Source organism: Dermacentor albipictus, chromosome 4, assembly GCF_038994185.2.
Source record: "Dermacentor albipictus isolate Rhodes 1998 colony chromosome 4, USDA_Dalb.pri_finalv2, whole genome shotgun sequence".
NCBI lineage: Eukaryota > Metazoa > Arthropoda > Arachnida > Ixodida > Ixodidae > Dermacentor > Dermacentor albipictus.
In genome coordinates, this window is record NC_091824.1 from 32,929,297 (window position 1) to 32,948,016 (window position 18,720).

Consider the following 18,720-nt stretch of genomic DNA (forward strand, 5'->3'; position numbering starts at 1 on the left):
ATGGAGTAATGTAGATCAAGAGTTAGAATTGTGCAGTCTGCCATAGGCAATCTTTTAAAAAGTTGGCGCAGCTAGGAAAAAAAAAAGAAAACCATCTTGCATACTAGCGTGTATTTTGCGTGTGTTTCTAGTATTGTTCTTAGAGTTTTTGTTGAGGTCGCTTCTTTCGTAGTAACTTTTCTATAGACCCTTTGCCGATTCCCTGACCTCCTTGCGCGTTTTTTTTTCTCGTCTTGCGATAGGTACGTCACCGTCGGGTCCTGCGAGCGACCGCGTGCAAGTTCGCATCTCGGTACCCACCTCGTCCATCCGGCACATCATGCTCCCAGGTGACCCGTTTACCTCCTATTACAGCGTTATTTCAGGTGCCATGCGTACACTGCGTGTCTCTACAATATTGGCGTCATACCTCACGCTACGAAAAATAGCCGATTCCTTTCCTACGGAACCGCAGACGAACGATGCAAAGCATGGCTACCACATTTCACTCAATTGTAGGTTTTGGCTCTTTCCAGGTGGAGGTCAGCTGAATGTGGCATTTTAGCACCCTCGCTACAATCGCCGCTGAGTACGGCTGCAACAGTTGCACTTTAGTGGTTATTGACCCTCTCCGGCAGCACGTGATTTCACATTCGTATCCAGCTGTGAGAAGAAAAAGAGACACGAACCGCATGTTTCGCGAAAAGTGTATAGGGACCCATTTCACAAAGTTGTTCGTTTTGTCAGTGTTCTTTGTGATTGGGCGGCCGTATTCGCTAATAATATGTCCAGCATCGGGGTAGGCTGGTGTATTCGCATTTGCCAACAATTCTAGCGTGATATTTTTTGTGAGAATACTAGCCAGGGGCGCGTCGCAGGTGTTCTTCCTCTTTCGGACGTTATCTGTCTATCCACCACCGAATGCGAACAGTGCTGACGGGGCGCGTTATCAAGCCAACCCTTCTTTTCCTTCGAATACGTTAGCAGACGTTTCTTTCGCTATAAATTACTCGCACAGGTAGTGGACTGGCTGGAACGATAACCAAATGAAAGACGGCACCGACGGTTTGACCACGTGACTACTCCTTTTCCGGCCGCCCAAGAGGTTAGCGCCCAGGTGATGATAACCCAAGACTCAATCTAGATACTGAAGGCGTGCCGAGGGTTGAATTTCATGCCTTGATAGCATTAGCTCATTCGCCTGAGCTCGCGAAGATCCCAAACTTAGCCAAATTCGGGCCTTCCTGTACCCCAGCTTCCTTTTAACGGAACCGCTTCAGGCCCCGTCTTGAATTTTTGCTACGCATAGGCAGTTGCAAAGGATGGTTCTCGCCCAAACGATTTTGAAGATGAATTAGTGATAACCATGGAGCCAATTGTAATGTTGCGAGACAACTGCGCGAGAATAGCCAGCTACGCTATCCGCAGCGGGAGCTTGCGTCCCTGTCTCGACCAGAGCGCTCTCTCTTTACAGCGGAGCTCTATAAAGGGTAGCCGATTCGTCCGTCTGTCGGTCGCCTGTATGCCGAAAACTCCTCCGGCGCAGCCTCATGCGCATGCGCGAGAAAACAAAGAGAAAGAAAGGCGCGCGATTAGCCAACACCACCTAGATGGCACAAGACCTGTTTAGTCTTGATCAGGACATCACGCTAACTGGCCCGAAATTTCCATTGACGAGGCTGGCGTGACGAAAGCGGTGACGTTAAAATCACTGTTGCCTAGTCGGGAGCATGCCCATTACATTCTGTGACAGTCGGGTCGGGTAACATGACGTCATGGATCGGAGTGAAAAAGCCTTCTGCTCTCTCTCTGGTGTTGGAGTAGCTGCGCCAATAGTAACGTCGTTGCTCTCCGTCGGTAGCCGAGAGCGCGCGCAGCTGCTTTTCTCCGCCTCCGAAATGGGTAGCCCACGCGTCATAGGAGCAGGCAGCTTTCGATCAGCAACGCCGCAACCAGAACCGGGAACGAGCTCGTCTACGGCGTACCGATGCTGCAACCCGGGCACAAGCACATGCTCGTGCAGCCGAGCGCATGCAGCTACTGCACACCGAGGATCCCGCAGCCTACCAAGCCGTCGTTTAATGAACCGTAGGCATTACCCAGTGATAAACACCGGGGCAGCATTTGTCAGCTTCGCCGGTAGACCGTACGGAGTGGTCGGGCGGCGATTTTTCTTTCCCTCTTGTTGCGAGCGCATTTCGGTAGGTGATTTAAGCGCGTTTTCTGTTTTACGGGAATGCCCGAATGGTTAGTTTTCCAGACTCCTGCGCTGCAGGTGGCGCGTGTGGGACGGTTAGATGACGGCCGATGACGTCAGCGCTGCTGGCGTAGTGATTGGCTCATAAGGCGCGTTGGCACCGCTTTAAGTTTTCAGTTGTTTTCGCAGAGGACATCGGTATAATACTTTGCAGACGCGATATTACCGCTTGATCTACACACTGCTGTTGATTTTTTAATGATCACTAAACGTGATGATGGTCCTTTCAAAGGTCACGGAGCTGTTTAACAAAAGTTAGGAATTTCAATTCATATCACTGTCGCCAATTCATCTGATCAGATGCATTGCTTGCGTTACGTATAACCACGCGCGTGTAAACCAGGTGCAGACACTACGGTGCACTCGGCCACCGGCACGCTGGCGCACCTCGCCTGCCTAGTGCTGGCCATCCTGACTTTCCTCGTGTCCCTCGACGTGCTCAGCTCGGCCTTCAAGCTGATCAGCGGTCGCGCGGCAGGCCGCGCCTTCACCAACAGCAGCGTGTTGCGCAATCCCGTGGTGGCCCTCATGATCGGCGTCCTGGTCACCGTCATGGTGCAGAGCTCCTCCTCGTCAACCTCTATCACCGTCTCCATGGTTGGCTCTAACCGTGAGTCCTCGCTCAATCACTTGGCAGGAACATCAATTATTCAGTGGCGACTATGCTATCCTTACTGTTTCCAGCGATACTAAAGATACATGACATGAAAACAGCGCAGGAGAAAGACGTGAGAGCATACTACACTAGTTCTGTTTCTGTTTTCTGCTCTCTTGTACGAGTCTTTAACGCTGCTTTCAGATATGAAACCATGTACAGGATATACGGAAACCAATAGCTTGCAACCTGCTTTCGGTTGTCGGTGTGCACGATGGCATGAATTGCACGACAGGTTGCAAGATGTTTTCGCGTTGTCGGAGTGCACGACGGCAGGAATACCACGACGGGCTGCGAAGTGCCCGAAACCGAGTAAGAACTCATGCCCTGTAATGTCTGTGGTCATCTCTATGTGTGCCGCTTTAGTCAAAACACAAGAAAAGACAGCTTCGTACACTACTGTAGTCGGGGGTGGTTTAACACGGCAATAGAATGGTCGGCAGAAATGAATTCCGACCACTTCTGACGGTGTTGCTTCACTGGTTCTTTCTTTCGGCAGAGGTGCTACAGGGGCAGCTTCAGGTAGTAGGCACGTTGATTGCAAGGCAAGCATACTTTCAGAATGTACTTCACAGTGCAATGCCCCTTAGAATCTAATAGTAATCTAATCCGGAAGATCCAGAAGCGTGAGTTGAACTCCATGCCAGGGTCGGTCGTGCGTTACATCATCCGAGAAGTCGGTGAAACAGTGACCTGCAGGAAGTAAGGTCGGATGCTTCAACTCATACGGGACTTAAGCCGCTGCTGTCGGTCTCGTACACGATGTAGACCGTTATGGTCGATAGACCGTTGTAACGTCAGCATACTGTGTTACAAACTCGTTGTCCGTCCTCAATGCGGGGCCGTGACTTAGCTAACCCTACAGCTAGAATAGAACTGGCAGAACTTTCGAAGTTAATCAACAAGCTTAAGACAGCATACATAAGGAAGTATAATATGGATAGAATTGAACATGCTCTCAGGAACGGAGGAAGCCTAAAAGCAGTGAAGAAGAAACTAGGAATTGGCAAGAATCAGATGTATGCGTTAAGAGACAAAGTCGGCAATATAATTACCAATATGGATGAGATAGTTCAAGTGGCTGAGGAGGTCTATAGAGATTTATACAGTACCAGTGACACCCACGACAATAATGGAAGAGATAATTGTCTAGAGGTATTCGATATCCCACAGGTAACGCCGGAAGAAGTAAAGAAAGCCTTGGGAGCTATGCAAAGAGGGAAGGCAGCTGGGGAGGATCAGGTAACAGCATATTTGTTGAAGGATGATGGGCAGATTGTTCTAGAGAAACTGGCCACCCTCTGTACGCAATGCCTCATGACTTCGAGAGTACCGGAATCTTGGAAGAACGCTAACATAATTCTAATCCATAAGAAAGGGGACGCCAAAGACTTGAAAAATTATAGACCGATCAGCTTACTGTCCGTTGCCTACAAAGTATTTACTGAGGTAATTGCAAATGGAATCGGGAACACCTTAGACTTCCGTCAACCAAAGGTCCAGGCAGGATTCCGTAAAGGCTACTCAACAATAGACCATATTGACACTATTAATGAGGTGATAGAAAAATGTGTGGAATATAACCAACCTTTATATATAGCTTTCATTGATTACGAGAAAGCATTTGATTCAGTCGAAACCTCAGCAGTCATGGAGGCCTTGCGGAATCAGGGTGTAGACGAGCCGTATGTAAAAATACTGAAAGATATCTATGGCGGCTCCACAGCCACCGTAGTCCTCCATAAAGAAAGCAACAAAATCCCAATAAAGAAAGGCGTCAGACAGGGAGATGCGGTCTCACCAATGCTATACACAGCGTGTTTACAGGAGGTATTCCGAGACCTGGATTGGGAAGAATTGGGGATAAGAGTTAATGGAGAATACCTATAGTAACTTGCGATTCGCTGATGATATTGCCTTACTTAGTAATTCAGGGGACCAACTGCAATGCATTCTCACTGACCTGTAGAGGCAAAGCCGGAGGGTGGGTCTAAAAATTATTCCTTAGAAAACTAAAGTACCGTATTTACTCGATTCTAAGCATCCCTTTTTTTTCACGATCGCGATGCCCAAAATGAGGGAGGGTGCTTAGATTCGAAAAATCTAGAATTACCCCCCTCCCTCTTTTCACTGCGACACCACGACGAGACGGGTGCGAGAAATAAGATTTTATTTTGCAAACATTTAAAAGAAAAATTGGTGCAGAGGGTGAACCCACCCCTTGTGTCGGATGCGCAGTCACTATCACTGCCACTCGAGTTCGTCGCAACGCTTGAACCGCCGCTCTCGGTATCCCACAGGAGGTCGTCTTCCGTTCCGTCGAAGTGGTTTGTGATCGAGCACTTCTTAAACGATTTGACCACAACATCCACTTGGACCCGCTTCCAAGCGTCCGAAATACACTTTGCGATGGTTGATTGGTACGCTTTCTGCAGCTTTCGCCGTACAGCCGTACAGTCCAGCTGTACGGCGTACTCGCGCCCCTGCCGCCGTGCCACCTCGGGACTCCGACGGCTCCTGCTCGATGACAGAGTGAGCGAGCGCGCTTCACGCCCTTGGCTAGGCGCTCTTCCTAACAAATAGGGGGGGGGGGGGGGGGGTGCTTAGATTCGCGTGCAAACTTTTTTTCCCAATTTTCTCGCGAAAATAAGGGGGGGGGGTGCTTAGAATCGCGAAAATACGGTAATGTTTAACAGTCTCGGAAGAGAACAGCAGTTTACGATAGGTAGTGAGGCACTGGAAGTGGTAAGGGAATACATCTACTTAGGACAGGTAGTGACTCCGGATCCGGATCATGAAAATGAAATAATCAGAAGAATAAAAATGGGCTGGGGTGCGTTTGGCAGGCATTCTCAGATCATCAACAGCAGGTTACCATTGTCCCTCAAGAGAAAAGTTTATAACAGCTGTGTCTTACCAGTACTCACGCACGGGGCAGAAACTTGCAGGCTTACGAAAAGTGTTCTACTGTAATTGAGGACGACGCAACGAGCTATGGAAAGAAGAATGATAGGTGTAACGTTAAGGGATTAGAAAAGAGCATATTTGGTGCGGGAACAAACACGAGTTAATGATATCTTACTTGAAATCAAGAAAAAGAAATGGGCATGGACAGGACACTTAATGAGGAGGGGTGATAACCGATGGTCATTAAGAGTTACAGAATGGATTCCAAGGGAAGGGAAGCGTAGCAGAGGGCGGCAGAAAGTTAGGTGGGTGGATGAGATCAAGAACTTTGCAGGGACAACATGGCCACAATTAGTACATGACCGGGGTAGTTGGGGAAGTATGGGAGAGGCTTTTGCCCTGCAGTGGGCGTAACCAGGCTGATGATGATGATGGTGATGATGATGATGATGATGGTGATGATGATTATGATGGCTTAGTTAGCGAATACGGAGCGCTGGACAAGCCTCAACCAATGCATCTTCACCTTTCCAACTCTGACGCCGTCAATGTACCCGTAGAAGACGGCTTGTTCTGCGAATCTCCGACGAAACCTGGTGGTTCTAGCCGTGGTTCAGAGTAACCGGGACAGGCGTCCAAAGCTTGCAACCTCAAGCTGTGGCTCGTGCGGTGGCGCACGCTGCTATCACTCGGTCTTGCTAGAAAGGGCCTTGCCAGCCCATTGGAAGTGAGGCGGTGACAGCCACGTAGGACCGGTCCACCACAACGTCTTGCGCGTCAGTAACAGGACTCCTGCTCCACGCGTGAGCAAATCTGCTGGGTTATCGTTGCCTGCGCAGTGCCTCCGAGAATACCCCGAAACCAGATGTATTTCGAGAACACGATTTCTCACGAAAATCTCTCATCGTTTAGTTTCAGCAGCATTCCAATGTAGGGCTATCGATGAGACGCCTCAAGAAAAGCCCTGACAGCTCTATGTTTCCGAGACTGCTCTCAGGTAGATCCACTGCCTGGCAGCTAACAGGTACTCAAGCAACTCTTGGCGTGGCAGCGAGGATAATATTCAGTGATGCGACCCTGTACTTTCCCTTGAGTTGATGAACGTTACACATTCGTTCTTTGGTGTGGTAACGTAAGTAGATGCTTGCAGCGCATGTCACTCGGTTTGCATTGCAGAACACGTGACGTTCAAACGATGGAATCGGTCGCGGAGTAGAATAGATTACTCAGTGTAGAATGCACAGCGTGTCCAGCGTCGGTAGTTCGCATTTCCAGTTTTCCCACTGTTTCTAGACGTTATTTGGTAATAGCTCATTCCACGGTGAGTTCATCGCCACAGCTGCTAGAAGAATAGCTTCGTTTGGATGACGAAAGAAGTCATGAGGCCTAACGGATCGTGAAGTCTTGTGAATTACTGCAGAATCGTGTGCTTCGTGGCTGAGCGCTTAGGCGGTAACATATTTTGTGATAACCACGATGACGTAGTTAGCGATGCGGTCCCACACTGAGCCACGCAATTTTGTTGTTGTTCTTGCTTCTCCAATGTTGTCGAGAGAAGTGCTGTCATTGAGGAGCTGGCGATGCAGGACACTGGAATAGGAGCACCACTACCTTCGTTTGAACGAGTTGTTTCATCTTGACAGTATCATAAAAATGCGCCAAGGACGGAGACGAAAAAACACATACAACAGGACTGGCGCTATGTCCTGTCGTGTGTGTTACTTCGTCTTCGTCCTTAGCGCGTTTTTATGAAATCTGGAGCACCGCTTTCTTAGCTGCACACTTGTAACTGCCAAAATAGCCAGTGCAGGGGAATAACTTCGCAGAACTCTCCTGCGACAGCGGATTGATGCAATACCACATTTTATACTTCCGTTGCACCTCGACAAAACTCCGTTCAGCGTGAAGTAAAATATAAAAAAATAGAAAGGAAAACTCCCAAGGCTTGTCGCAAAAATACCACTCGCACAGAGTAAAATTTCTACTCGGATCTATACGGAGTATAATAAACTCCTAACCGGGGGATCACTAGAAGGCAAGTATTATACTCCGACCTGAGAGATTTTCGTTTACAGTGCATTGTTTCATCTGTCTTTTTTAATTTTTTACTTCGCTCTGGGCGGAGTTTTTTCGAGGGTCAACGGGAGTATAAACGGTGGTATTGCGTCAGTTTGCATGGACATTTTTATATGTAAAGGCTACTGGTAAAGGCTACGCGTTAAATTCAAGGAGGCAAGCCAATGAAAGCACATAAAGTGCGACACACATAAACGTTTGAGAAACGCCCCAACGTAGAACTATGAAAGACATTCAACGTACACGTGACACACAGCACGAAGCAATGCGGCCAGTATGTATTGCCACATTCAATACGCGGCACGTAGAGGAAGACGAAGATTTCGTGCATTGCGGAAGGGAAGACGAGGTCCCTACGCGATAGTTTTTCAGTTTGCCTGAAATTAAAGTGTCCTGCCCTGTTTTATCAGTTCCTGCTGCTTGAGAATCGTGACAATATATAGCCATGATACTTTGTGCCTCGAAACCACATAGCAAGCAGCTGTGCAGTTTTCAGAATTACGACTCACAAGCTCGCTCATATGAGATCTGCATCTTTGAAATTAACAGAAGACCTTAATCAACATAGAACTGTAAATTCAGAATAGTAAGAAAACAATGTTAATGGCATACTTTTTCAAAATTAGCATGACATTCTGGGAGTGCTGAAGCGATTCGAGAAACTGCCGGTCTTCGCTGCCAAAAAGTAGTACGTTAGTTAGAGTAAGCAAGAAAAATAAAAGTGCGTGTGCTTCACGGCAAAATTTGTGCGAAATAGTGGTAGAGTAGCAAAAGTTTGTTACATGTGAGCATAAACCACAGCAGCCCACGTAACACAGAAAAGTGCGTAGTCATTCATTTTTTTTGACCGCGCTACTTTCTCAGCTTCCAAGCAATGTCTCTCTGTTGTGAAACGGAGCTACATGGTCGGTCTGGCGAACGAATCCTCACAATCGGAGCCAGCAGGTATGCTCCTAAGTCAGTGTCTGGGATAGAGCATAACGTTATTACAATATCGGAAGCAATATGGCGTGACCGAAACATAACTGCGCGATAGAAACTCGATTCACATTGCTCAGTAAGAACTTTTATTTACAGTACGTACGTCCTACCGTTTTTGTTGGGTGAAGATATCCGTACACACATAAATAGAAACAGTTGCTTGCACTCAGGTCTTTCTTATTGGCAACACAACACCACAACGAACTCGGAATATGCCATTCATGTGGGACTAGCACGTACGTTGTCTCTTGAACAGTGGCTACTGTTGCTATTGCTACGCGGTCCTTTCAAACATTACACCGGACGTTGTCAGCAGATACTCACAAGAACATAAAAGTCGCATTTCTCGTGCTGAATAACAGAAGCCAAGGTCATGCAACACTAAAGCGCAGTCAGAAACCTGAGCTAATATCACGAGTCAGCGAGCAGCTTCGAGGTATTCTAAGCCTTTTTCTGCACTTGAAAACGTTGCTGTTGCATTCATAATTGTCAGCAAAGTGATCACAGCTTACGTACATGAAGCGTAAGCTGTGATCACTACTACTGCACGAACATTTATAGGCGAGCTTCAGGCACGCCTACAAAATTTTCTTGACGGAGATACGGGAAAAAAATGGCAAAAAGCTGGCACAGAACGCCACTTCACAGATGTAAACAAACCGTCAGCCATGAGCACTGCCGACTCCGCCGAACGCGGTCGGTCGGTAGCGCCGCGTACAGTCTCGTGGAAAGCGCCACGTGACCACGTGTTTCGATGGGGAGAGTTTTTTAAAACTCCCTGTGTGGAGTTTCCACGAGAGAACAAGATTTTGAAATGGAGTAAATTCACGTGATGTCGCCTTTATCCTCCAGCAGCTAACAAATGAAGTGAAATGAGGAAATTACGTTGTATTGTTCCCATATATCGGAGTAAATATTCTAGGTTGGGGAGATCTTAGGGCACATCACCTTTTAAAAACTCCTATGTGCGTTTACTTTCGTTCACTATGTGTAATTGCTAGCAGGAGCACTGGTCACTGGCGACTCATCACTTTTTGTAGTCTCCTGGTTAACATGTAAATTGACTAATCCCAGAGGATGGGATATTGCTGTCTTGCTTCCCTGTGGAGCAAAGCGCTCTTCGAGCAGTATTTGCACATGAGCCACGTAGTGTTATGCGGCGCTCTCGTGCAACGTGTCCCACCCTGCCACATTTAAGATAACAATTAATCAGCGTTTTACCTCAATGACTGATAATGCAACGTGGGGAGTCTTTAATTAATCATGTGGTCGCGGTTATCACACAGTACATGGCACGGTTAGTCTTTCGATGCTGTTAAGAACGGCCTGTTGAGGTGAAAGTTTTGCCAGCCAGGTGTGAGAGCGGCGTCCTCTGCTGTGAGCAAGGGAGTTCCCGAGGGAACGTAGTTGGAGGCCCCTTCCAACACACCGTTCCTGACGTAAGCCCCGAGTTCTGCGAAGACCGTCTGTCCTCGGTGGGGCCCGTGAAAGCGGTGCAGAAGCGCATTGCGGACCGTGAAACCGATGCGGAAGCCCTCCTGCTGAAACGCGGCTCGTCTACTGGTCGAACGTTTCCGTCACCGAGGGATCGAGGGAGGACCGAGTGTTTATAAACCGCTGTTGTGTGGCTGCTCAGTGTACTTTCTCTTGCAGTCATGCTAGACTGATGAACTGCAACGTCCTATGTAGATACTGTAAATAAACCCATATTACTCGTTCTCGATGAGAAGCAGTCCTTCCCTTCAACAACGTCCTCAGCGTGGATAAGTTGGACGATGGCATGGGCCAGCTACCATCTAATTCATGCCCGGCTCCAATCTGGACAACGGGTTACGAGCGGTGGGATTGACCCCCGAATCCTCACAATGTGGATCCTGCGTGCAGCGCTGATCTGACAGTACCTGCTGTGGTAGAGACGGTGGGCAGCCCCCGCGTCCCGCGGGGGTGTTTTTATTTTTTGGCGTGAGCATTGAACGAGAAGAATGGTTCTTTGCTCTACTCTCGACTTGCACCTGTATGAACTTGATCACATTTCGTAGTTCCCGTTGTCCTGACATTGGTGTAGCACCGTCGTCGGCCTCAGTTTCTTTCATGCGCTTACGGTATAGAATGGCGATATCTTTGGGGAGCGAGTTCTAAAGGACACGACGAAATACGACTGCGTACCCTGGAACCCAAAGGCTGTCGAGGGAGCTTGCACGAAAAATTGGAGGACGCTTAAGCTTCGCCTTCAAGAGTGGAACGCGACAGCGTTCCCGTCGACCCGTCAAGGGGTGTAAGACAATACGCTACGGCGCAGTGATCACTTACGTGGCGCCCCGCATCGGACTCTGCGTCCACCTATCACGCGGTGAGCGTCGAGCAACGCAGCGTTCGGCGCGGCAACGAAACGTGCGCCTGAGAAAACGGAACGAACCAAAGAACTCGGTGTCTCGGAGGGGGAAATGATCTACGCCAGCCAAACGTCGTGATCGGCACGGGCAGAGAGATAGATAGATAGTAATCTAAAGAAAGGAACGGCGCTTGATTCTGCAACCCGTGTGGGAGCACGGCGAAGCGTCTTCAGGGGAGAGGGAGTCGGGGCCGCGAGGCGCCTGGCACCGGTCCGCGCACAGCCCCAATGCGCGCGTGGCGCGCCAGCTGTCGGGGTAGCGCCGTACATTGAGAGGTGGGGGTCTTCTGTGTTTGCCGCAAGATGGCTCTGCATGTGCGGTAAGCGCAGAAGAAATGTAGCGGAAACGTACTTCGCTATTCGTGTAAATGCGACTTCTGTAAGTTACACGCTCATAATTACCGATATACACCGCAGTATAACTTCCTACGGCTCGTTTCTAAGGCAACACCGCATTCACTAGACGCGCTTTTGTACCGCTTTCAAACATCGAACTTGTGGCTGAGTGGTAGCGTCTCCGTCTCACACTCCGGAGACCCTGCTTCGATTCCCACGCAGCCCATCTTGGAAGTTGCTTTTTATTTATGAAGTGCCTGCCATGATTTATGGCTCACGGCCAACGCCGCGGACGCCGACACCGACGCCGACGACACCGGCTTTTCTGCGGCACGAGCTCCTTAACGCTATCGCGTTAAAATGCATCTCCCCTTAGAGTTCCTTGTAGCTGCGGTACCTGTGAAGAGCGCTCGACGGGCGCGATGGCAATCAAACTGTCCGTGCGCTCGTGAACGAGGGCGATTTGGTGGCTAACTGCTCTTAGAGGGTTTTCGCCGCTGCTGCACAGCTTGCTTCCACCAGGTGCACATTTTTCGGTTGCCCGCTTCGAGGCTCTGGTCAAGCAGGATCTTAAATATGAAATATTCTTGATGTCGAACTGCTCGCAGTTATGAACCGTGGCCTCGAAATTCTCATACACCGTGCTACTCGCGAAGTGGACCTATAGGAAAACAGGTATACCTGAAGTTCCCAGTAGGGCAGTCGTTGTGTCGATGTTCGAGAACACGCTTGATTGGAGATATCTTGGATGGTGGGTTCGCTCACACCGCTTTGGGTCGCACTGTATCTGGGCCGTCAAAGCAGATATCAACAAGCATCAGATTGGGCTCACGGTATTGCCAGCAAATGGCATACCACAACGCGTTCCATTGACTACCAGAAGCAGCTTGCGCTGCGCAAACTGGCGTTATGATGTTCGTGAGAATGCTAAACCTCTATCGGTTTACCTTTCATCTTACGTCGCCATGTGCGACAGCCGTTGAAGTCATGTTAATTGACGTAAGTTTATTTTGGGCGCAAGTACTGAAGTTCACATCTGTCGTACTTTTACAGACACTTCTGTTGTCTGCTACAACGCTCGTTTTTACAGTGGCTGGCATTGTAAGCTTATTGCTCTTACGAACGTTTTTAGCTTTGTGAATATGCTTTACTTGTAAGATTCTTCTTACTGAAATTTGTTTCATAAGGAAGATTTGTGAATTCTGGCCATGGTTTGTAGGCGCAAGTACGATAGTGGCACGTGTACTTTAGTCTTTGTTGGGTGCCCGTGGTTCACCATCTAGTTAATGTTATCGCTCAGCACAGGACGCGCCTGCATGTGTCGGAAGTTTCTCGAACGTTATCGAGGGTTCTATCGCCTGCCTGTTATCACTGAACCTTGTGTAACCTGATTGCTTGTATGAGCGACGCGAATTGCGCAGAACTCTCTGGAAGATACGCCGGAACCTTTGATGACTCATGTGTAAAAGCCAACGCGCGTGGCCCGCAGATCGGATTTCGACAATCGCCAACTGTGTACGCCGCTATCGTTGTTGCAAATCATATTGACCGCAAAAAAGACGGGGACAGAGGAAGAAAACACATAAACAGCACGGGCGGTATGTGTTTATGTATGTGTTTATGTGTTTTCTTCCTCTGTCCCCGTCTTTTTTGCGGTCAATATGATTTGCAGTAAATACCAACTAGGCCAAACTGAAGTTCTTCTATCATTGTTGTTTGAGCATACATTGTTTTTTTTTCGGGGGCACAGGTTCGCGCAGCAATAAGTTAGTTTCGTCGTTCACAATTTTGGGACTGTTTCCTTCATCGTCACTATAACGTAACATCTGGTGGATGTGCTAGTGCATTCATGAACCGAACACCCCCGCATAGCCGTGAGTCAAGCCAGAGCCACGAAGACAACGCCAACGTCGCCAAGGACCAGCGAGCTAGCTGCAGGCTGTAAGGACTGCCCCCGGAGCACAGAACTGCATGGCCACGACAGCAGCTAAAATGACAGCCCTGGTGCAGCCAACAAAGAGCGTGCTGCAGCAGCACAGGCAGCCACCGATGTTCTGCCGTTCAACGTTTGAGGACCCGGAAAGCTGGCTAGAGACGTATGCGAGAGTCACTACATTTAACAGCTGGAACAACGACAAGCTGCGCATTTGTTTTTCGCATTAGAAGATGCCGCCAGGACGTGATGCGAGAATCGAGAAGCCACTTAACGACGTGAGACCTGTCCCGAAGCGGCTTCCTGCAGACATTCACAAGAGTCGTGCGCAAAGACCGAGCCCAAGCTCTACTAGAAACATGAGTACAGCTGCCCAACGAGACCATCGCGATCTTTGCGGAAGAGATGGCCCGTCTTTTCCGGCACGCCAACCCGGAAATGTCGAAGGAGAAGAATGTCCGCGTCCTGATGCGGGGCGTCAAGCAAGTACTTTTCACTGAAATGATCCGCAACCCGCCGAAGACCGGAGCTGAGTTTTCGACAGAAGCATCGACAATTGAGAAAACTCTGGATATGCGCACCAGGCAATACAACCACCGAATGCTCACGTTGCAGCGCGCCACCCAAACACTGGTTTCCGACGACCTACAAGATACCGTCAGGGTTATTATGTGTGAAGGAGTGCGCAAGATCTTGTCTTCGTCGCAACCCCAGGTGGCCTCGGTTACGGACTCGAATGAGGAATGAGAGGAATGAGGAACTACAGCGATGACTTGAAGTTCCTTAAGTGCAGCCCTCATCGCCGCAACTCCAGCCAGAAACAATGACATACGGCGCCGTCACCTACCGCCATGGTCTACCTGCACTCCGTCGCCTGCGCCCCGCAGCGCCGGAATTCCGTCGTCCACGCCGCCGCTGCCCGCACGCCCGACGCTCGCCCAGCGCAGCGTTTCAATGAAGACCGACATTTGACGTGCCCCCGACCATCGTCCGCTCTGCTATCACTGCGGAGAAGCGGGCCACGTCTACCGCCGGTGCCCATACCGCGAAATGGGACTACGAGAGTTCGCCGTCAACGCTCCGCGCCCGCAGCAAGGTGAACGCCCCCGCGACATCGCCGACTACCTCGCCGTCACTCAGTGGAGCCCTCGACGACCATCCCGTTCGCCGTCACCAGGCCGCTACCTGTCGCCGCAGCGCCGGCCATACACTGACCCAGCCCGGGGACGGTCCGTCAGCCTATACCCGGAAAACCAAAAGCAGCAACCGATGGAGGAGCGGTTGCTGTTCGTCAAACTCACGAAGATCCTTCGCCGCCGACGAAGACGCCAAAGAGACTATCTCGACGACTTAATAACGGCACGCCGCCATCTCGACGAAGCCTGGAAGCAAATAATGCACCGACCAAACATCCGACAACGCGACGTACCAGACACACTTCAACAGGATGCGGCCGTGATCTGACGTCAAGAACAAAGTGCGACGCAAGACAAAGAACCACCGATCTCGACGTGCTTCTCGACGGCCACGCAGTCACCGCCTTAGTGGAAAAGGGCGCCGACTACTCCGTCATGAGTTGACCCATCGCCGCCCCATTGAAGAAAGTTAAGACTACATGGGAAGGCCCTGAAATTCGGACAGCTGGAGGACACCTAATGACGCCTACTGGAATCTGCGCGGCAAGAGTTACCGTTCATGACCGGGCTTACCCTGGCACCTTCGCTACCCTCTAACAGTGTCCATGAGACGTCATTCTTGGCATGGACTTTCTGAACCGACACGGCGCAATCATGGAGCTGAAGTCAAAGTCGATAACGCCATCCGAAGATCAAGCGATACCACCGGAGAGCGCTCGTGGACCTTGAGTGTACTTGAGGACAAAGTCAGCATCCCGCCCCGCTCCAGCATTGTCATTTCCGTCAGCAGCGAAACACCCGCAGACATGAAGGCGTAATCGAGGGTGACCAACGTCTGCTGCTCGGCCGTGAAACTTGCGTCGCAAGAGGGATCGCTCGATCGCACGGAGGGAAAGCGGAAGTGATGCTGACAAACTTCGTCCAGGAGTTCAAGCACATCAAGGGGACGACGATCGCATACATCGAAGAAATTCTGGAAACCAGCAATGCGTTTGTCCTCTCGGATTCCGCCGCATCTACTCCGACCAGTCATTCTGGAAACCAGCAATGCGTTTGTCCTCTCGGATTCCGCCGCATCTACCCCGACCAGTCATAGTTCTCGAACCAGACTTCGACAAAAATCCAAGTCTCCCCCTGAGTAAGCAGCAACACCTGGGAAGTCTTATCCGACGATACAAACACTTCTATTCGATGTCATCGAAGATTCTATGAACATCAATTGCAAAACATCGCATAATAACCGAAGAGTGCACTTCACCACTCCGCCAGAGCCCTTATCGCGTTTCGAGGCGTGAACGTGAAGCTATTAGGCAATAAGTCGACGAAATATTGCGCGACATCATCGAGCCATCTAAATGTCCGTGGGCATCTCCTGTAGTCTTTGTGAAGAAAAAGTACAGAACTCTACGTTTCTGGCATCGATTATCGTCGACTGAATAAGATCACGAAGGACGCATACCCCCTCCCACGGATAGACGACACATTGGATCGGCTCTGCTACTCTAAATATTTCACGTCGATGGATCTCAAAACTGGCTACTGGCAACTAAACGTCGACGAGAGAGATCATGAAAAGATCGCCTTCATCATGTCAGACGGCCTGTATTAGTTCACGGTCATGCCGTTCTGACTATGCTCGACGCCTGTAACGTTCCAGCGCGTGATGGGCACGGTGTTAGCAGGATTGAAGTGGCAGACCTGTATTGTTTACTTGGATGACGTCGTCGTCTTCCCGGGAAATTTCGACGGTCACCTTAGACGGCTTGCGGTGGTGTTAGAGGCCATCAAGTTATTAGGGCTCACTCTGAAGCCAAGAAAGTGCCGCTTCGCTTACGACGAGATTCTGTTCCTACGCCACTTCATTAGCAAATCTGGAGTCCGCCCTGACCCACAGAAGAGAGCTGTCATCGCTAAGTCCCAGCAGCCCATCAGCAAGAAGGCACTGCGCAGATTCCTTGGCATGTGGGCTTACTACAGGCGCTTCGTCAAGTACTTTTTATCGCATTGTTGAGCCGCTGACACAGCTAGCTAAATGTGATGTCGAGTTAAAGTGGGAAACGACGCATTCCAAGAACTCAAGCGACGCATGCATTCGACACCGGTATTTGTGCACTTCAACGAGGACGCCGATACAGAAATCCATAATGGTGCCAGAAGCCTAGGCCTCGGTGCTGTCTATAGTCCAGAGGAAAGGCGGACTTGAACGGGTTATAGCATACGCTAGCCGATCAGTGATAAACGGAAGGCAATTATTTTACGACTAAAAAAGAATGCCTCGCCATTGCTTGAGCTGCAGTAAGTTCCGCCCTTACCTAGGCAACCTGGCAGACCGTTCAAAGTGGCAACGACCATCACGCGTTGTGTTGGCTAGCGAATTTAGGACGCCTGGTGCGGTGCAACCTCAAACTGCAAGAATCAAGTCCGAAAGTTCGTTAGCACTGGTAACCGAATAGTTACCAGAGCATCATGGACTCTTTCAGGTCGCGAGCGGCGCCGCTGTGATAGCGAAATGCCGTCTGGCACGACCTCATATATAGTCGAGTGCGCCAATGCATAGGATGACCTTGTATGGGTCACAAATAGCGGCGTAAAAGCTTGTCACTAAGTCCTCGTCGGCGTATCGGAATCCAAATCTAAACACGGTCGCCCGGCTTGTATTTCATGTATCGTCGTCGAAGATTGTAGTGCCGACTATCGGTCCTTTGGCGCTGTCTTTTCCCACACCTAAGAGGGGTTTGGTTGTGAGTACGTTAGTTGGTCGCCGAATAAATAAGCTTTGAACTTCGATTAACACAGTTCACTGACAGTGAGCGGACTGCGGTTCCACGTAATCAGATATAAAACATGTGCGCATTATGTCGGCACGTAGGTACAATTAAAGCATGCAGACGCTTTATAGGAATGGGGAATGATATTTAAAAGGGCTTCAACATTTTCCTATAATTGGGCTGCGCGAAGCTTGGGTCACTGGATGTTAGCCCATGCTTGGCTAATCCCCAAAAAGGGCATAGACCATTGTGATGCAAGCGGTATAGAAATATTAAGCGCATTCCATTACACATGCATCGTACTTCTATGTACATACACCTCCCATCGACATGTTTCCTTCGACAAACGTCATAAATCGCCGATCGTGCTTGTAACACAGCAACACCATAGGCGTGAAGGCATGCCAACTGCTAGAGCTGCTACCGCGCTTTCTTGAGATCAGAAGGTGTAGAGTAGACAGTAATACAACCCGCAAATAAAAAGCAAGTAACAAATAGCACGTTAGTGTAGATGCCACCCCTTTAGATGCCAAGAGCACAAGTCAATTGCGCAGTGTTCTGTTACGATGCGAATACATGGCCGTTAACGGGTTTCGCGTCCCGGTGTCCTTTCGCAGTGCTGTCGGTGCGTAATGCGGTGCCCATCATAATGGGCGCCAACGTGGGCACCTCGGTGACCAACACCATGATCTCGCTGATGCACGTCAAGCGTCGCGACGAGTTCCGCCGGGGATTCGCCGCCGCCACCGTGCACGACATCTTCAACTGGCTCACCGTGCTCGTCCTGCTGCCCATAGAAGTGGCATTCAGTGAGTGCACACACTCTGTCTCCATTAGTTCGTCACGTGCTTTTACGCATGCCAGGGATCACCGTCCCGAGTCGACAGTGTGTAGAGAAATATGCGAGTGATGGCGCGAAAAAATGATTGGTGTAACCAAGAGACTGGAAGACGACAGTGTGGATTTGAGAGGAAACGGCGGTAGGAGATACTGTATGGAAAAAAATAAGTTGAGCGGTATTAGTAAATGATCCTCCTAGAATACCATAAAAGTCACTTTGGCCATGAGACGATGGGATAGGTAAACCGGCAAACAAGCGAGAACCAAAGACAAATGTGAGCACCAGCACGTCGGGACGCCTGCTCGAGCCTATTTAACCTGCAATCGTTAAACATAGATTTGATTGTAGTCTGATGGTGCCAAAGATGGAACTGCGGAACAAGATGGAACAAGTTTCCGTAGTGTTTAGTGCGGCCAAACAGTTCGAGGAAGCACTTTGAATTCCTTGACGTCACAATAA

General features: G+C 49.7%; 1 protein-coding gene across 3 annotated transcripts in view; it reads left to right on the top strand.

The window, feature by feature from the left end:
• The window catches only part of LOC135900199 (sodium-dependent phosphate transport protein 2C-like), a 67,819-nt gene that overhangs the window by 22,589 nt on the left and 26,510 nt on the right, over positions 1–18,720 (top strand). For 2 of the 3 annotated variants that reach the window (XM_065429638.1, XM_065429640.1), the window contains exons 5-7: positions 243–329; positions 2,580–2,846; positions 18,038–18,229. In XM_065429638.1, coding sequence (XP_065285710.1) covers positions 243–329; positions 2,580–2,846; positions 18,038–18,229 — 546 coding nt within the window. The remainder of the gene's footprint in view (positions 1–242; positions 330–2,579; positions 2,847–18,037; positions 18,230–18,720) is intronic. The other variant, XM_065429639.1, reaches the window with a different exon arrangement.